The 20569-nt window shown below is 40.0% G+C and overlaps 1 protein-coding gene across 6 annotated transcripts in view; it reads right to left on the bottom strand.

Annotated features, from left to right (window-relative positions):
• Positions 1 to 20569, bottom strand: part of Amph (amphiphysin) — a 180195-nt gene that overhangs the window by 85284 nt on the left and 74342 nt on the right. For all 6 annotated transcript variants that reach the window (XM_057787207.1, XM_057787208.1, XM_057787212.1 and 3 more), the window contains exon 2: positions 14198 to 14278. In XM_057787207.1, the coding sequence (XP_057643190.1) occupies positions 14198 to 14278 (81 nt within the window). The remainder of the gene's footprint in view (positions 1 to 14197; positions 14279 to 20569) is intronic.

Raw genomic sequence — 20569 nt, 5'->3', positions numbered from 1 at the left:
TAGCAGAATGTGCCTGCCATGTTTCATGAGTTCAGTATGTGCTCTATGTCACTAACACTACCCTACTCAGTACCTCTCAAAGGTTCAACTACACCAAGAGTGAATGTCTTCTCAATGCTTAATGGAATTAAGATGGCTCACTGGGTAAAAGTACCAATCCAGCAAGCCTGCCAAGCTAAGTTTGACCCCTGGGATCTAAATAAACAGAGTGGTACACATCTATAGTCCCAGCACTCTTATGTTGAGATGGAGGGAGGGACAAGAGATTCACCTGGAAGCTTGCTGGCCAAAACTTAGCAACTTGCGTTCAAAGCTTAGCAACAGATCCAGCCTCAACAAGGGGAAGGCAAGAACCAAATTTTAAAAGTTGTCTTCTGACTGCCATATCCATGCTGTAGCCATGGACCTCTCTTCCGTAATTAATAAGTAAATGAACTGAATTCTGGTCCATGCCATAATGCAGAATCTTTTCATAAGGAACATACCAAAGTTCCCAAATAACCTCCGTTGGCATTTATAATGCATCCTTGTTTTTCATTTGTACTTCTAAGTATCAAATGCACAGACAAGCTATTCAGAGAGTTTTTTATGGTTTTAAATATTGCAGTAATAAAGAGTCCAGGGGCACATAGGGGCAATTGATGCAGGTGTACAGGAAACATAACAATAGATAAGGGAGACATTAAACTGATCTGAAAATTTACTGGCTGAGGGAACTAGAAAGTATGAATATTAACAGCAGAAAAGTAATTATCCTAATTCCCAAAATGAAAGTTTCATAGCATATCTTTCATTTTCTCATATATACAGCAAAATGATAATTATAGGTCACTCTGTAAATCAAGTTGATACAATCTATAATTGGCAAAGCTCTTCTTGAAGAACATTTCAAAAACAAACACCTTCATCTTTTGTCTGTGGTAGTCCAGTGGGGCTGGGAAACTTAAAAATCACAAGCTGCCTTAAAAGACTCATAGCTGGGCGGTGGTGGCGCACGCCTTTAATCCCAGCACTTGGGAGGCAGAGGCAGGCGGATCTCTGTAAGTTCGAGACCAGCCTGGTCTACAAGAGCTAGTTCCAGGACAGGCTCCAAAACCACAGAGAAACCCTGTCTCGAAAAACCAAAAAAAAAAAAAAAAAAAAAAAAAAAAAGACTCATAATCAACAATGCGTTCATGGTCAAATTCATAGTCAATTAAGGAGTTATCATATCTCCTGTCTCTGTGGAAAATCAGACTAGGATTCCATCACAGGATGACTCTTTAGGGGCACAAGTCAAATGTGTGACTGAGTTCAGAAGCCAAAGTAGAATGCAGGGGATCAGCAGTTTTAAAAGATCCCCACCCGATGCTTGTCGGAAACTTTGTCCTCTCTCCATTGCATCCATTATGCTATGGGAACATCCATTGACTAGCGTCCTGGCTCCAGGTTTCAGACAATTGCCAAAGAGATTTCTGGTAAGGCATCTTTTGTTTAGATTGTCACTCCAATGGAAGGGTCAACAATGGGATTGCAGGGTGACTCCCATCCAGATGAAGCAATAGAATAGCTACAAACCTGAAACCGACCGCAGCTTATTTACTCAGATTTATAACCATCTCTGATGGTCATCCCGTAGAAGCCTAATTCTCAGCCTGTGGTACCAACATGACACAGTCCCTATGCTCGGGGGCATTTAGAGAGAAGTTGCCCAACTTTTCTCACAGGTGGGTGGTGGTGTTTGTTTATTGTACTTTTAACTCTTTTGCTCTTTAGGAACCCATCACCCAGCTCTCAAATAAGTTATATATGGAGGCTTAGTCTTACTTATTTATGCCAGACCTATACACATTCATTCTATGCTCTCTTTCATAGGAGCCAATGTTGTTGACAACCTTGATGGGTTATAATTTTTAAGGACATTGTCAAGATTACATAAAACTCACATACATACATACATACACATTATAAAAACAAACCATTGTGACCTACCTAGGGATCTTACACCCCACCTGCCTCTCCAGGCTCTTTCCAACACATATCCTCTAAACCGGGAGCACAACTCAAGCCAATAACCCATCCACTCCTGCAGAGACAGTCTTCACTCAGAACATAGTGAGCAACTTATTTTGCTATGACTATTGTGAACTGAGTACACCTCAAGCATTTAAACAAAGACTCACAGATAGTTACAGCGAATTTCATGGCACTTGGTATATTATTTGTCCTTTTCAGTAATATCTCTTATATTTTCATTGCGCTTGGAGAGACCAGTTGGGAATTACTGCTGTCAAGAGGAGGCACAGAAATCACTTACTTTTCTAAATATATTAATTGTGGTTAGTGTATACTCATACACCAAACTGAAGAAACTATAAGAGAAAATTGCATCATGAGGCTGGAAATCAGTAGCATTGTTTAAAGACTGTTTATTTTGATTATTGATTGAACGGTCAAAAGAAATACTTCTGTAAACTAAAGTAAAGCTTACCCAAAGCAAGAGTAATGTCAGATGGCTCATCCCCTTTTCTCCAGTGTCCTAAAGATTCAATGCTTATGTGCTCTCAGATATGAATTCATTTGATGGACATTTACCTATAGGGAACTTAATCTCTACCTACTACCTGAGATGAGCTGTCCAGCTCCTCCTCAAGTCAATCATCCCACTTGTGTATGCCAGCCCTCCTTCTCCTATCTGGATGTAGACCTGATTATCAGCCTTATGATGAATCAACACATTTTCCTTTGGAAATAAAAGGATTCCATTATCATGTATGTTTGTTGTCTTAAACAATGTTTCCTTTGCTCTACTTTCTTTCTCTACTGTAGTCTTATCTTGAGGATTATAGCTCTGCTAAGGAGCAGAACTTGATAACTCAGCTCTTCAAGTGTCCTCGTGTGCATACACACTGATGTATTGCTCCTCACTTACCTGCATTTCCATAGCTCTTGAATTTTTAGAGAAGACAATATAATTTACCTGTGTATTGCATTCTGATTTGGTGTGGGATGTAAGGATCTTTAATAGCAGTGACTTTATCTGTTCTCTTCTTGAAGTTTCCTAATGGCCTAGCTCAGCTCCTGGCATATAAAGGCTGCCGAGAAATAGCAATAAATGCTTCAGTACTTGCTCATTTCTGTTCTAAATATGCTTCCGCATAATACCACCCATCAAAACCCAACAAGTGACCTTGGCAGTTGGCACTAGAGTGAATTGGCTTGAATGTTGTAACCTTTTGTGGACTAAGATGATGCTCAATATTATAGTGCTCCTGCTGAAACTAGAGTGAAGGATCCTGCAGGAACCTTCCAGAAATGCTGATCTGCTTATGGAATAACTCACGACAATTGAGTTTTTACGTTAATAGATATCAAGTATAAATTCAGGCAACAGGATTCCCACAATTTTCTCAGAAGTAATTTGCTGATATTAACAGCATACAGATGCTTTGTAAGAATGTGTTTTTCTTTCACAAACAAATGAGCTTTCTCTGAAACACCAAGTATACTTTCATTAATAATCTTATCTTGAGGATTTCATACATATATATATATGAATATATATAATGAAATATGATTATATCTACCTGCCATTTATTCCTTATTTCTAACTTCCCCCATGACCTCCAACAGTTTTCCATCAAAACTTCATTATCTTCTTCTTTTATTTTATTGATCATCCCCTAAGCAAAAAAAAAAAAAAAAAGAAAGAAAAAGAAAGAAAGAAAAGTGCCAATATGTTCAGGTGGCATTGATGTGTTTGTGGTAGGGCATCAGCCAGAGTACAGGAAATCTACCAGCTGCCACATCCTCAAAAGAGAATAATTCACAATCCCTCAGTCAATGACCAACTGCCAACAGTGACTCAGTAATGGGTGGACCATTTATGCCAGAACTGGGGCTGGCTTTATCTTGTGTTGGCAACCACTACTGGTTGTGAACTTATGAGTTCAGTAGACATAGCATGACCCAAAGAGGCACCTCAAAGTAGTCCTCTCCTTCTGGCTCTTATCTACCGCTACCACATGTCTCCTGGGTGATGGTGTTAAGGGCGATTAGTGCAGATAGTCTCTCATTTTCAGCATTTGGACAAGTTATGTATCTCTGCACTGATCATTGTCTACCCAATGCATTTTTTTTAATTCTGGAAAGTAAAGAACAGAACTGGAACCCAAAGGTAAAAGAAACACCTGTTTCATAAGTAAAATGGCTTACATTTCATGTATAAAAAAGCATATAAGACTCCCGGAAGAGAGAAAAACTGTGTCCGGCAGATCTTTATAGCACCCCTGGTTGTGAGGTTGCTCAGGTTACACTGGCCCAAACCATACAGGCATCCCCCAGTAGGTATTTTGTTTCCAAAAATGAGGATTAAGGAAGAAAAAATTAGTGACAGCCAAGAGAGGAACTGATGGAGAATGAGAGAGGTGGTGGCACATAAGAGCAAAGTAAGAAACACATGCTCCAATGAGGCAAGTAAAACCTGGGAAGCACTTATTAAACCTGTGGAATGATATGGCAGTCACAGAGTATTTCCTTAGGCAACTAAGTCAGAAAGTCTTTCTCAAGGAATATGCCAATCTAACAGACATCAATACACAGATAAATAGCTGTCACTCAAAAAGTGGAAAAATAATGCTTTCGTGATGTAAACAAGGAACACACTCTGAAAGGACTGGGAAACATCAAGCCAACGGTAGTGTAAGGACAGATCTTTTTTCAAAAAGCGGGATTTCAGTGTGGACACGGAGGGTCAAGCAAGAACAGGCAGTCGTAAGGGATCAGGTGCACTTGAAGATGGATAAAGAACTTGGAGACAAATGGTCCAGTCCCCAAGGGACCCCTCCAGACACACTGACCACAACCTATTCACTGCCTCAGCTACTCCCACATTATTAGAACAGATTGACCTGAAATTTGTCTCCTATCATGATCCCTAGAGAAAAGACATGTGCTTGGCTGGCAGGCTGCTGAGTTCTGACACATATTAGAAGGAGAAGTGGGATTAAATCTCTGAGTTTGGCCAGAGAAAGATTGAGTGCTATGAACGTAAGAGGAAGCCCAAACTTAATTCCAACCACAGATAATTTATGCCTAACAGAGCAGGAATCTAAATGAAGGGAAGACCAAACAAGTAAGAGTTTTTTCCAAGTCCCATAGATAGACAGCCAGGGGAAAACTCAGGGGAGCAGCACATGCAAGAAGTTGGATATTTCCTATTTTCAAATACATACATGTAGTGAGGTACACTTCTAAACACAGAGAAATCTCTGGTGGAGAGGTTTCTGGAAAAGTGCAGAGTAGACCGTATCCCTCCACACTCCATGTCACCCTTTAGTACTAGCCCTGAGGTGAGAGGAAATACCACCACCCCACACAGTTTCACATTGTTTCTGGAACCATAGACCACTTGTTCTCTGTGGGAGCTGCCCCATGGCCATACGTTTCTGAAATGTCATCACAGTGAGTGGCGTCACTGGAAACCCTGGTGGGTCTTCAGCTTGCAACCAGCCATCCTTTCCCTCTGCTTAAAACAGCCTTCCAGGGTGAATCATGGGCACAAAGATAAGCCCAATTCGGGGTAAACCTGTGAGTTGCTAAAGGTTGTCAACCAACGAGTTGAAACCTGGACATCAGTCCCTTTGTCATATGCCTGTGGCCACCTTCTAAGTAAACATCATGGATTTGGTGACATGACCTTTCAAATATGTTGACTGGACAAAGTTCTGCTATACAGTAATCATACAACTTAATTTATTTTCTACTTTCCATGGCTGTTGTAATATGGACGGCGGGGCTGCGTCCCCGGCACCCAGCCGCCCACATTGCTAGCTTATGCCCCAAAATAATTACACGGAAACTGTATTCTTTTAATCACTGCCTGGCCCATTAGTTCCAGCCTCTTATTGGCTAGCTCTTACATATTGATCTAACCCATTTCTAATATTCTGTGTAGCACCACAAGCTGGCTTACCAGGAAAGATCTTAACCTGCATCTGTCTGGAGTGGGAGAATCATGGCGACTCCTGACTCGGCTTCTTTCTCCCAGCATTCTGTTCTGTCTACTCCGCCTACCTAATTTTCTGTCCTATTAAAGGGGCCAAGGCAGTTTCTTTATTACTTAACCAATGAAACAACAGATAGAAAGATGACCCACCTCCATCACATGGCCGTAAGCAAATGATTTTTTTTTTCTCAACATGACCTGGAGTAATGCTTACTGAGGTAATGTACTCCAAGTAGACAACAGAAAAAAAAAAGCATGTTCTATAAATAAATAAAAAAAAAACCCTGTAATTTGTGCCAGTGCTTGCCTGACTTGAGTGGGCCCTCATCCCAGCACTGAGGATGCTACCCTGACTTCTCCTACTGGCCATGATGGAACAGCCAGGGGAAAACTCAGGGGAGCAGCACATGCAAGAAGTTGGATATTTCCTATTTTCAAATACATACATGTAGTATGTAATTAGAGTCAACTCCAGCATGCGGTGGGATTTACTGCTTCACTTCCCTTGAGAATTTTCTAAAACAAAACAAAATAAAAGAATATGACTCATTACAAATAAATGGTCTGGGATGTTTAGAGTCAGAGTATGAGGTAGCACAAAAAATATCTTAAGCAGGGATCTCACTCCTAAAAAAACCAAGAAATGTCATCTTGCTAGACATTGCTTCTCAACATGTGGATCATGATCCTCTCCGGCAAAACCTCTATCTCCAGAAAATGATTATAATACAATTCATAATAGTAGCAAAACTACAGTTATGAAGTAGCAATGAAAATAGTGCTATGGTTGGGACTCGCCACAACATGAGGAACTATATTAAAGGGTCACAGCATTAGAAAGACTGAAAACTACTGCAGGATAAATACAAACAAACCGTGCATTTACGTTAATTGTCTAACTCTTAAAGTACAAAAGCAGACTACTCCAATCACAGTGGTTAAAGGTCATGTCACCAAATCCATGATGTTCATCTGAGAGTATAACACACATGTGTGAAGAAGTGACTTTATGCTCAGTTCATACTAGATTAACTAACTTTCTAAGACACTAATAATAATTATAATTCAGTGTGTGTATATATATATATATGTATATATGTGTTTGTGTGTGTGTGTATGGATGTACATATGGGCTTTTAAGCTTAATATAGTGCAGTCATGTGTTGACTCTGTACCATAGGCACTTTTAAACAATCTTCATTATAAAAGTTAATTAGTTGATATTAATAATCAACATATTTTCCTGTTGAAAAGACAGCATTAGCAGAAGTGAAGGAAACTAACTCTCTGAAGACACTGTACCGGGCAAAACGGACTCTCAGTTGGTGAGCTAAGTAGGTAGGGGTTCATAACCAGCAGTCCTCCAGAGTGGAAGGAAGGAGAAGGGACAGTGGTATAATTCAGCTACAGTTAGGTCATGGGGTACCACTCTCCACCAGTGCCACACAGGGGAAGGAGGGATGCAACTCATGTTAGAAGATTTGATATAAAAAGAAAGTTGTATAAATAAATATTTGAATAGAGATTACTGAGTAACAAGTATCTCGCTCTCAAAGGAGGTACAAATACGGGAGGAAGGAAGGTTCAAATTTATCAAGAGATACTGGCTTGTTTAACAGTTGCAGATTGAATTGCAGCGCTTCCTCATGTTTTCTACAAAAGTTTATGAAATTGATAATAATTCTACTTTAAGGACCTTGGGTCTCCAGCAGACAACATGGGTTTAGAACTTTTTTTTTTAAATCAAACTTTAAATCGCAAATTTACTTTTTCTAATGCTTATAATCGATTGCATATCCCATCTTAGTAGTTTGTGGCTATGGAGGAATGAGCTCATTTTGGTTGTTAAATGTTTAAATACAGAGTTGACTGCAGTATCCTCTTACTATATTTTAACTGACTACAGAGTCTAAAATGAGAATCTTTCATTTCTCAGATTTGGTGATTTGTTTTCATTGTTGTTGGTACTCTTGCCTAAAGATTTACTGATTCTATTGATTGTTCCAAAGATCCAGGTTTTTGTTTCATATATCTTACACTGCTTTCTTATTTTCAGGATCATTGATTTATGTTCTTAGTTTTGCTTATTCAGGTTTATTTTGCACTTCTAATTTCTGGAGGTAAGAACGAGATTAATGATTTGAGATTGTTTCTTTCTCCTAGAGTAGGCATTTAATCTCCTAAGTTTCCTTCCAGAGAAAATGCTTTCATCTTTAAGGCTTATAATGGGTCAGATTCCCTGAACAAACCACCTTCATTCTACTCCAACAGCCTCACTCTAGAGTGCTAATGCTGACTAAAAATTTCCTGTGTAAACCGTAGGACCTAGAAAGACCTTCATTCAATTTATTCTTCCTAAAATGCAAGCACATGTGCAACCTACTTTAGCAGGATGTGCAGCTTCTGCTGTCATCGCAACCTGAAGCCTTGGGCACTCTATTTCAGCATTTGGTACCATGTGCATTACAGACAAGTCCTTTCCATATGTGACAGATCAGCCACAATATTACCAACAAAGCCCATTCCATATGTCAAGGTGCTAAAAACTAGTGACTGCCCATAGTATTAGAAGGCTGGAGAACTAACCAGAGAAAGCAGCATAAAACTCTGTATGAGGGATGTATGGATTGTGCCAATGTACAGGGCCTCCATGTACTGTCCTGAACCAGGATCATTGACGTTACTTAGGGGTGTGTCAGAAATGCAACTTAAGGCTGTCCCCAGACCTATGTAAATCCAGCCCAGGGAACTATGCTGTGCTAAGGACTTGCGGGGGTTCTGAAAGAGCCAAGTTCTGACTGACATTACTCTGGTAAGCATACAACTCAACAAATGAGGTTCTTAATTCAATTCTAGAAGGTTTCAAGACCAGAAAGGAAGATTTGTCGTCTGACGAAGATTCACTAGGCTGTGATTTAGAACCAGATCGTTATGCCATACAGACCAGGTGGGCTCATGTTTAATCATGGGAGAGACTAGCTCAGAAAAAAAGTCATTGTTCATATTTAATGAAAGGCGAATGAATGCAGAAATATATATACATTAAGGCTTATTGTTAGAAAAATGTTCCAAAGACATACGCTAGACCTAGCTATTTAACCAAATTGCCAGCATTTCAGAACAAAAATGTAATTTATCATAATAAAATGGTAAGTTTTAATTCATATGTCAGCACACAGGGCAATATACTTTCTATTTATGTGCCTTTAAAAATGTATTTTCTAATTTTTTTGGGGGGGGGAGGGGATCGACACAGGGTTTCTCTGTGAAACAGCTCTGGCTGTTCCAAAACTGTAGACAAGACTGGCCTCAAACTCATAGAAATCTGGCTGCCTCTGCCTCCCAAGTGCTGGGATTAAAGATTTGCAGCCCCACTGCCTGACTATATACGATGACATTTTTTTTCTTTGACTATGTCATAAGTGTATCTTCATAGATACACATAATAAACATCTTTTTCCATCTCAGAACTGGAAATAAGCTCTAAGGAATATAGTCAAGAATCAGCAAATGTGTTCAACTTCAGAGCCCTGTGGAGGTAAAAAGGTAAAACATGATCTGTGGCTCAGGGAAGCCAGCAGTTACCAGGGGAGCCTAGTAGCTAGAGTCTGCAATTGCAGCTGAAATGATGTCAAGGTCCCAGGACTTTTTATTCTTCTTAGTGTACAGGTTGAGCATCTCTACTTAGAACATCTAAAATCTGAAAGACTATGAAATGGAAATTCTTTTAAAGTTCTAAATTCAGCCAGGCGATGGTGGTGCACGCCTTTAATCCCAGCACTCGGGAGGCAGAGGCAGGCGGATCTCTGTGAGTTCGAGGCCAGCCTGGTCTACAAGAGCTAGTTCCAGGACAGGCACCAAAAACTACAGAGAAACCCTGTCTCGAAAATCCAAAAAAAAAAAAAAAAAAAAAAAAAAAAAAAGTTCTGAATTCAAAAGTATTTAAAAGATTTTGGATTTTCAGATAAATGATGTTCAACAAGTAAAATCTATACAAATATTTTCAAATTTATGAGTCCCCAAGATCTAAAACACACCTGGTCCTAAGCATTGCACCAAAAGTAGACACCCTGGAGTGTGGCTGCGAAGGAGGCAGGAACCACCTGTGCTACTGTGGCCCTTCACAGAGGAAATGGAGACCCATGAAACCCAGTTCTCTCAGCATTTGGAACCCTGATGTGGAATCTGACCCGGATGACGGTGCTCACACCGGCTATCACCTAGATGATGTGATCTGACAGCTGCCAACGTGGGTCCCACCAACCCACTAGCTCCTTTGTTATCCTAGCAGATTTGCCAGAGGTGAGCTTATTAGCAGGAAGGGTGAGTTTATTAGGCAGGAGAAAAGAAATGTCAAGGTCCCTCCTCCCACCGAGGGCTTTTCTCCACTTAGTAAAGGGCCCACCAGCAGGCAACCAGGTGCACTGAAAATAATTGGTGCCCACACCAATTAATTTTACTTGTTAGAAACTCTAAAAAAAGCAAAAAGTCAGGAAAGGAAAAACGACCTCTGGAGAGGGAGGATTAACATCAGATTGTGTTGCTTCTTGCTGGATTAGCTCTCATCATGGAAAATTCCAAACTTCCTAGGAAAGTTCAATGATTCTGTGTGCTATTCTACCCTCCTTTCTCCTTCCTCTTAATCCTAATTAAGCAGTTTGAAATCTGGGCCACAAAAACTAGAAGTGGAGTCCAACAATCAGTAGGACCACACCTTTCATACAATACAGTTCATCTCAAACAAACCATATATTAGAAAAAGAGACAAGATTTAAAAAAAAAAAAAGTGGGGCTGAAATAAATCTAAGCTCCAAACTAGAGACCCAGGACAGAACTTGTGCAACCTTTATTTCAACACAGACCAATAGAGACACACCAGCAACTATATTTATTCCAACACAGACTAGTAGAGACATACCAGCAATTATGAGGATGTCTATGTTACAAAAGAGAATTTAAAAACATTTATTGTCACATGACCACAGTGTATAAATAAAAATTCAATTCATAATCTACTGTCAATCCATCACTGGTGATTGAAAAATACATATTTGTTGGATAAACATGAAGTCTAGGCTGTCTAGGTTAGACAATGCCTCTGGGAGTCTGTCTTTGGATAATAAGTCACCAGGATACAACATTAAGAATACTAGACTTTGTAGAGATGACTGCAGTCTTGGTAGGTCATTTGCTCCTGAACACCAAACAACCCTTTTCCAGCACACACAACAGATGTGAATTAGAAATTCTGTTAGTCATATTTTCCTTCTGTTTGTATGTTTGAGATTAGGTTTCCCTGTGCAGCTTTGGTGCCTGTCCTGACATTATCTCTTGTAGATCAGGCTGGCCTCGAACTCAGAGATCTCTCTGCCTCCCGTGTGCCGGAATGAAAGGCGTGCCCCACCATGGCCTGGCCATATTTTCTTTTTTTAATCACTCTGATCAAATACTTGAGAGGGGAAAGAAATTTAGGCTAATTGTTCCAACTGTTTCAGAACATGGTAACTGGTTCTAATGTTTCTAGTCCATGGTGAGGCAGAATGGCAAAGCAGAAGCAGGCAGAGAAACAAAGTTGCTCACTTCATGGAATCCAGAAAATGAAGAATGCCTGAACATTAAATAAAGGCTTTATTCCCTCTAGGCCTCCTATTTGCTGATCTCACTCCATTCAGATGGCTTCCTTCCTCTTAAGAAATAGCCTCATAAACAGAGGTTTGTTCTAACCAAGGTGTTTACCAATCCAATCAAGTAAACAAGTAAGAATGACCATTGCAATTACCAACATATTTTAAACGTAAAAAAGATCATGTTCTCTGTAAAATCTTGTTCTTGTTAAAGTAAAAATTCCTTGGGCCTAACTATGGTTCTCAAAGTGGAGGCTTTTTTTTTTTTTCCATTGAAAATAACTATCCGGCTGAAGAGATGGCTCAGCAATTGAGAGCACTGGCTGCTCTTCCAAAGGACCTGGGTTCAATTTCAGCACCCACATGTCAGCTCACAACTGTATGTAACTCCAAGATCTGACACTCTCAGACAGACAAACATGCAAGCAAAACACCAATGCACATAGAATAAAAATAAATAAAAAACTAACCCCTCTCCTTACTCCCCTCTCTTCTTCTCCTTCCATCTCTGCCTCTAATACACAGAGAAGAACAAGGCATCATCTGTCTCCACCCCATGATAAAGACTGTAAACCAACTCTTTCTGAATCCAATAAGAAACATCAAGAAAAACATGTAGAAATGTGATGCTTTAATATAAAAATATTTTCAAAATGAAACCACTGTGATTCTCAAAGACTCAAGTAACTGTGTGCCCCCTGTCCGGTCTACATCATTATTATAAAGTAAAATTGTTCTTTACATTTTACCAACTTTCTGAGTTTTACCCAGATTTTCAATCAGTTATTATTCTCAAGTGAGCCAATGTACAAGCTTTTAAGGGTGATTATCAGCCCATTGCCCCATCACTTTTGAGAAGTGTATGCAGTGACAAGAATTGAGGGGGAACAGGGCCATAATGGTACACGACTTTAATCCCAGCACTCAGGAGGCAGAGGCAGGCAGATCTCTAAGTTCAAGGCTAGCCTGGCTTACAGAGTGAGTTCCAGGACAGCCAGGGCTACACAGAGAAACTACGCCTTGAAAAAAATGAAGGTGGAACAGCAAAGTGAAGCTACCCCAGATTTTTCTCCAAGAGTTACAAACCATTTATCTAATGTAATTGATGATATAACAAACTATATTTTTCTCTAGTATCTTAGACAAGAAAGAAAATTCTGACTTGGTTTAGATTTTTTTTTAAAGTCCATGGAATGGACAATTATAATAGTTGGAATGCACAGTGCCACCTAGAAATCAATACATTATAGACCAGGACAGTTTTCAGCTAAAATTCTGGGAAACTTAAGAATGCCAGAAAAGTGATAGGCTGAAAATCCAATGCAAAAAGCTAATTGGAACCACAGTGATTCACTAGACAAGATGATCGAGTTTTGAAGAATAGATTATAAATCCTCAAGAAAGGAAAATAGCTCTAAGACTGAGTCACTTCCTCAATTTAAATCTTGTTTCCAAAAGCAGACATTGAGAGTTGTCTAGAAAAGGAAGAGGAAAGTGATCTACAGGTTTCCTTGTGGAGTGCTATTCAAGTTCAGGAAATGTGGGAGAACGGTGCAAAGGAAAAACAGATGTTGACACATAGAATCTACTGTCCTGGGGGACAATAGGCACAATTTGTGCAATGGGTCCATATCTACCATATCTACATGTACACACACATGGGGCTTGCATATGTGTATGTGTGGAGGCAGAAGGACAACCTAAGGTACCATCCCCAGGAATACCATCAAGTCCTCTCTCTGAGACGGGTCTCTCTTTGGCCTGAAGCTCACCTATTAGGGTAGACTTGGCAGACAAAAAAACCGCAGGGATTCCCATATCTCTGTCTCCCTCACCCTGGGATTATATGTGTGCATTTTCATATGTGTGATAAAAGTTAGACTCACCTCCTCTTGCTTGTTAGGTAAGCACTTTGCTGATGGAGTCATCTCCCCAACCCCAAAATGTATAGTCTTAAGCACACACTACCTGAAATCGTTTGATAGACTGTGTAATGCCTTTCTAGTATTCTGAGGAAAATGGAGTGCCCAAAACACAATCTTTCCATTAGCTTAGCCATTTTATTGAAAAGGTTGAGAGTAGCGAAATATAATATCCTGAAACTATACTCCAAACTTGCTGTCAATAACTGCTGCCTCCCCTCTTGTCTTCCACAGAATACAGAACTCCCAAGTATCACCCTCACAGTGTGTTAGTCCACTTTCTAGTGCCAGCAACACAGGATCACAGACTAAGTACAATATAAAGACCTGAGATTTACCTTAGCTTGTACTTCTTGGGTACATGGGGTAATGACAGGCTTGCTGGCAGAGACCCGAGGCAGCTCAGAGTCACATGACAAGAGTCAGAAAGCATGTATCTCTGGTCTCTATCCATCTTCTTATAAATCCACCGGAATGACTTTTCCTAATCCTAACCACTTCTGAAAGGCCTTGCCTCTAAACACCATAGTAGATTAAATTGAGACCTTAAGACTTCACAGTGCGGATTAACTTCCAACACAGGAGCTTTGGGAGTGATTCAACCACACCAAACATGAAAACACAAACAGTTCTTCCTGCCGCAGAAACTTAGGAGCTGGACTCACCTCTTGCCGTTTGAAGTTCTGAACATATTCTTCAAACTGTTCATCTTTTGTTTCATCAGCTTTTCCCAGCTTCTGGAGGACCTAGTTTGGGACCAAAACAAAATAATTTGATTTAACAGTGTTTCTCGAGAAGGACCACCAGCTTGTTTAGTAGAGACTACTGCTGTTCTCTAAGGGGTCTGAGCAGAAGCCACCCTCAATGCTCCTCGTGGCTTTGGAGCTGAATAGACTTGAGCTGTGTGATTTTGAGCAAGCACTAAGGTGGCATTGCATGTGTTTGCTTACATATGAATACCTTGAGGAATCTATGCATAACTTTAAGACTGAAGCTAAGCTCTATGTGTCATTTTGTCCCCAGAAGCTAGCAAAATGCATGATGTCCAATGGGTGCCCAGCTATGTGTTAATGGAGCAAAGCTATATGACTGAAGTGTGCCTTCTAGTGATGGCATTCAATTTTCCTGCCCCTGTTCTGATATAGTCTTAATTCAATGAACAAAGTGGTCATGGGTATACAATTATTTTATATTCCCACACTAACCAATGGATACACAGAAATATAAAACAAATAAATCATGTTGCAGCATTTATCCCAGAAACATCTGACAGTCTAGTAGAATATAAGGTATGTTCCCCAAAACAAAGCAGAGTTAATGTACTATAAGCAATACAAGGATGTTATAGAGTGTTGTAACAATATCTCTAGAGCCAAAGGCTTCCTAAAATACTCTGTGAAAATTGTTTTTAATCTGTTGTGAGGAATTCCAACTGACAGGAATGTGGCAGAGTTCATTCCAGGCAATGAAGGGGGTCTACGCAAATTCACAGGAAGAATGATTGTGTCTAGAACACAAGGACAACATGCCAAGGGTAAGATTTCTTGAAGACACAGGAAGTCGCATGAGGATGAAGCAGAGAGAGCATGAGTGCCACAGCAGCGTTCACTATTTGTGATCACTGTCCTTATATCTCATTTTTAAACACTGACTTCTTCAAGAATATGGAAACTCTATAAGCACTGTCTTCTAGAAATTCACCTCGTGACATCCTATGGCATCATATAACTTCACTAAAACCTCTATACAAAGATCCACATTCATCAAAACACATGGGATTGATGACTGGAGGGAGCTCAGCTTAAATTCAGAGTCTTATTTTTGTTATTATTATTGATTCAGAGATAAAGAAAAGCAATGGAAGTCACACTTGCAACAGAAGCAAACTTGAACAACCAAGGGAGTCTCGGGTTCTCATCTTCTGTGTTTTCTAAACCTCAAGGTTTTAAGATGATTTTTGACTTTACAGCTGTTTTAACTTTTGTCTTGTCATTTAAAAAAATGTTTTAGAGAGAAATCTACCAAATTACCCATGGCTACTCAAATATTGACACACACATAGACATGTGTATAGGCACGCACAAGCCTAGAGGTGATGAGGGAAGGCAGCTGGCATGTACCACCCAGTGTTCCCCTAGCTCTCAACGTCCACAAACCCAACCCTCTTCAGACACTCTGTATCACAGGACTGGCTAGGTTGAGTCAAGCCTTCATGGTTGACAGCAGCATGCAGGCAAGGGATGCTACCAGTCTCTTCTGAGCAAGAGGAGCTGTCAAATGATCAGCTCTACAACCTGCTAGAGCAGTGAACAGGCATTTCTGTCCTGGGCGTAAGAAAAGAACACTTAAATATGTATTGCACACCCTCTATGAACCTGAAATTGTGGAGGCAATTGACCATTACTCTCATCCTCAAGACAATTTTGTGTGGCACCTATTTTACCCATTTGACATCTGAAAGATTAGGACCACATAGATAAGTAAGTTACCTCTTGGAAACTTTCAGGAAATTCACCTTTCTACAGGGCAATGTCTCTGTCATCATCAGTATGGTCTTTTTCTTCTCAAGGAAAGCAGATAAGACCTACATATCAAATCTAATATTCCTATTTTTGTGGATAAAATATATTAAGGCCACTGGGCTCTAAGAAGCACGTGTCTTGCTCATACTCTCCCTCCTTCCACTCTTCAAGTGGACCTTGGGAGCTCCAGTGTGGGTCTCTGTCTCTGTTTCCATCTGTTGTTGGGCGACGGTTCTATAGTGATATTTAAGATAGTCATCAGTCTGACTACAGGGCAAGGCCAGTTCAGTCACCCTCTCTATTGCTTAAGGTCTTAGAAGTCAAGACCATGAGGGGTTCACCCACTGAGACAATGTGCCTGAGCTAATGGGAGCTCAACAACTCCAACTGGACTGGGAATAAAAGAGCATGGGATCAAACCAGTCCCTCTGAATGTGTTTGACAGTTGGGGCACTTGGATTTATCTCTACTGCATGTACTGGCTTTTGGGGATCCTATTCTCTTTGGATGTATACCTTGCTCAACCTGGATGTAGTGAGGAGGGCCTTGGACTTTCCACAGGAGAGGGGGGGAGGGGTGTGTGGAGGGCGTGGGAGGAGGGGAGGAAGTGGTAATTTGGATTGACATTTTTAAAGTAATAAAATAAAAAAATAAAGTATTTTGTTGATAATTTTTGTTCTCCAGAGGGGAGGGGGGAGAAGCACGTGTCTTACCAGCTACATGACTGTAATAATGGGAAGATCATGGACAGACTCCTGCTTGAAGCTCTTCACTGATATTTCAAATCATGGTTCCTCATATCTCATGTTTTAAGAATAATGTGATATAAATGAGACGAAGCTGGAAAACAATCATGAAACAGCTCCTCCATGTAAAAACCGTTTTTAACTTAACAGCGTCATTGCGAATGACAGCATACACAGAATTCTCAGTTGCAGTGGTCCTGGATCTTGGTTCTGGCCACATGAGGTAGCATTATCCACAAAAGAAAGCGAGGAAAGGAAGGAGGGACAGGGAAGCTAACCCTTTCCAGGAACATTTTCACTCTAGTGGTCACATTGGGACCTGGTGCGCTCTATTTCAACTGACCCTGAAAACCGCCTACGCATCCTTGAGCTGATGAAAAAGCATAAACCTACAGAAAAGAACACCTGTGCAAAATCACTTCTTTTGTCAGTAACATATCCCATTCCCTATGACGCCTGTACCATAAAGATAATATCACTCCAAGGCATTGACACTGTAAAATGGAGACTCAGAATACCAATCCTGGAATATCAGTGCCAAACATGTTTAGATTTCAGACTTAATGTGCTCCAAAGAAGTGGTCTCCATGACAGGTCTTGAATAGTTTGCCTTTCTTTCAAAGTCCCTCAGTAGAACCCCACTATGGGTTCCCTAATTCATCATGAACCAAATCTGAGTTTCTGGTGATAGGTGACAAAGTTGCAATGCCCCTGACATGATGTACAGAAGAAGAAATGTTTGTTCTACAAGCTTCCATGTTGTAGTGCCTCAGAAATCCTGACTTTTAACAACATTGAGACCTGAGCAATCTACATGTAACCTTAGAACAGTTAGTACATTTATTATTTAGGCATAAACGAAACACATTGGCCATCTACATTTTTTCCGTTTACTGAAAATGATTTTTTTTTCTCAAATATCTAGAGGAAGGTGTTTTCTGTGTCTGCTCCTCCCATCCAGATCTAACCCCTTTCTGTCTGTCATTAAAAAACAGTCTTCTAATTAATAAAATAAAATAACTAACACATCAGAATAGGACAGTACAAGCATACAGAAGTGTAAGAGTCCAAGGAAAGGCACAAGAAACAGATATAGATGCAGAGACCCCACTCATTTGCATACTCAGGAATCTCACAAAAACACAAAGCTGGAAGCCCTAATATCTAAACAAATTGCATGTAAATATGTATATTTAAAAGACCTGGTACAACATTGTGAGACAAGGAGCCTTCAAAGATGTTGTTAAGTTCATCTTCTGTTGGCCATCTACTGCTGGGTACACTGTCCACTTACAAGTAGGTGTTTTTATCCTCCATGAGACTCTGTTGGAGAAAATGAAAGTTTTATCTGCAGGTAGTTATCAACTGAAGATAATGTCTGGGTTAGGGATAGAACACGTGCCATCTATAATTTAAGATCTAGCTGTGATTTTACATCTCCAAAGTTTCTTTAAGCAATACTTCATTCCCACATTGACACTTTCTGCCTCCTTAAACTATAAAATTCTCTCTCCTATCTTATAATCATGAAGCTTCCTAAATCGTCCATGAAGCTTCCCCAGTTCAAGTAGGATTACCACCATTAACTTCTTCCCATTTACTATAGGAACGAAAGTGCACCTATGGGCTTTTGGTTATTTCCATAATAGCTAATCATTTGCTTAAGTTTTACTGTGTTTCAGGTTCCTTTCCAAAGATTTAAATAGGTTAATTCATTTATTCATGATGACTTTATAGCATGTATTGCCACATTTATGGGGGGGTGTAGAACTAATCAATGAGAAAACACGAAGTCAGTCATTGCAGGAGTATGTTCTTATTTAAGAAAGAACTCTCATCCGATTGACACTTGCTCTGAACGTGTCTGTCCATTGGATTTTACTCTCATGGTGTGCCTGGCTTATCTTCCAAAGATCAGGCCTTCTTAATAGCCCACCTTCTCCACAACCTTCTCAGTGGTAGTGTGTCACTAAGACAATCAAAAAAAAAAAAAATACAGGGATTAATGAACAATTTTCATTATACTGTTTGAGTTACAGTTCTATGTCTGTTCTGATTGTTTTTTGTCAACTTCACACAAACGCAGACATATATGGGAAGAGAGAATTTCAATTGAGAAAACGTGCCCATAACATTGGTCTATAGTAAGTCTGTTATAGGGATTTTCTTAATGAGTGATTTATGTAAAAGGGCCCAGCACATTGTGGTTGATACTTCCTTGAGCTGCTGGTCCATGTTATATAAGAACATTTGGATTTAGACTTTAATTTCATCCAGATTGACACTTTACTATTTGAGAACATAGAGTTTTAATTGTTAAATTTGCTTTTTTTTTTTTTTTCCATTTGGCAAGTTGTAGATGCAAAGTTCAGCATGTACTTTCTTTCAGTGAGATTCTGCATCATTCTCCCAGGTCTGCACTTATTCTCCCAGGTCCCCTGTACACAAAAGTTCCAATTTTAAAAGACTAAATAAAAAATGAAATGGAGAGAGAGATCAAGAACAGGACAAGTTAGAGTGTTTTGTGGTAAGCTCGCTTTCCATGTGCTCTCTGGCAGTGATCTCCAGGGACTGAGCGGCAAGTGCTAGCCCAAGGGCAGGGTTCCTGTATTCTTTCCTAGAAAAATTATTCTGACTAAAGTGGCCAAGCACATTACCCAAGGATATGGAGCTCTGGTTAGATTACTTTCTCCATGGTGTGAAAACAAAATTCTAATCAAGTTTTATGTTCCCAAAGTGGAATGCAGATTCACTACTGACTGCAGCTGTGGTTGGGGAATAGCAGCTCTGTTTAATATTTTACATTAGATATAGGGCAGTAAGTTGGCAGCATTCAGAGGAGAAAAAAACTCGACATTTGAAGCCAGAGAGAAAAAAAAAATCGCACTCTTCCTTATACCATGAAAATGGTTTCTGTTAATTAAGGGAAAAGATCAAAGCAAGGTTCAGCTATGCTGATGTCTGACCCCCAAGCAGCAACACCAGTCTTGTGAGTCACAAGTAGAGAAGCTGATAAGGGCAAATGATGCAGATTGCAAAGAAGTTCAAAAGCAAGGCCACGTGGGGTGTCAAGTACATGTGTTTGTGCCTGGCTTGATGTGATGACCAGAACTATGTGTTCTTACAAAGAACCTGGAAGAATTGACCCCTGGAGCATAGTGGATGAAGGTGAAGACTAGACATGGTGAGTCACGCTTCCTTTTCATCAGACTCTGCATGCCAATGGGAGACCTGCACAATTAAATTAGTCTTCTGTGAGTAATGAGGTGCCTTCTCTTGGCACTTTTTATCTTTGCCAAAAAAAAAGCACGGTATTATGTGAACATTATCTACTAATGAGAAGACCAAAGACTGTTCAGTACAGGCCATGGAGTACTGGTCTTCCCGCATTGCCCTACAGGAAGATGATTCACTAATTACTCTGCTCTCTCTTATAAAACATGGAAGTGTTCACTCAAATACTACAGTGTCAATAAGGTAAGCGCACCCTCACTGCTTCTCCCATTCTTTCTACTAGGCACATACTGTGATGTTTTTCCAAGTTGAGGATGCTGTTCTCTTTACCACTGTCTAGCTGTATTTCAGGATCTAGACAGGAGCCTTAGAACAATGACCCCCTACTTCTTTTAATTATTTTCATCAACGCTTGTGATCTTTACCCAAAGAAGATTTTTTAAAAAGATCACTGAAAACATATCTTTGGTAGGTTCATGTGCCCTTGAATGTCCCCATATGTCCTAAAATATTTTTGTACAGTTACAGCATCCCT

This window comes from Chionomys nivalis, chromosome 13 (genome assembly GCF_950005125.1).
Source record: "Chionomys nivalis chromosome 13, mChiNiv1.1, whole genome shotgun sequence".
Lineage (NCBI taxonomy): Eukaryota > Metazoa > Chordata > Mammalia > Rodentia > Cricetidae > Chionomys > Chionomys nivalis.
Note: the sequence above shows the minus strand (reverse complement) of the source record. Positions and strands in the feature narration are given on the sequence as shown.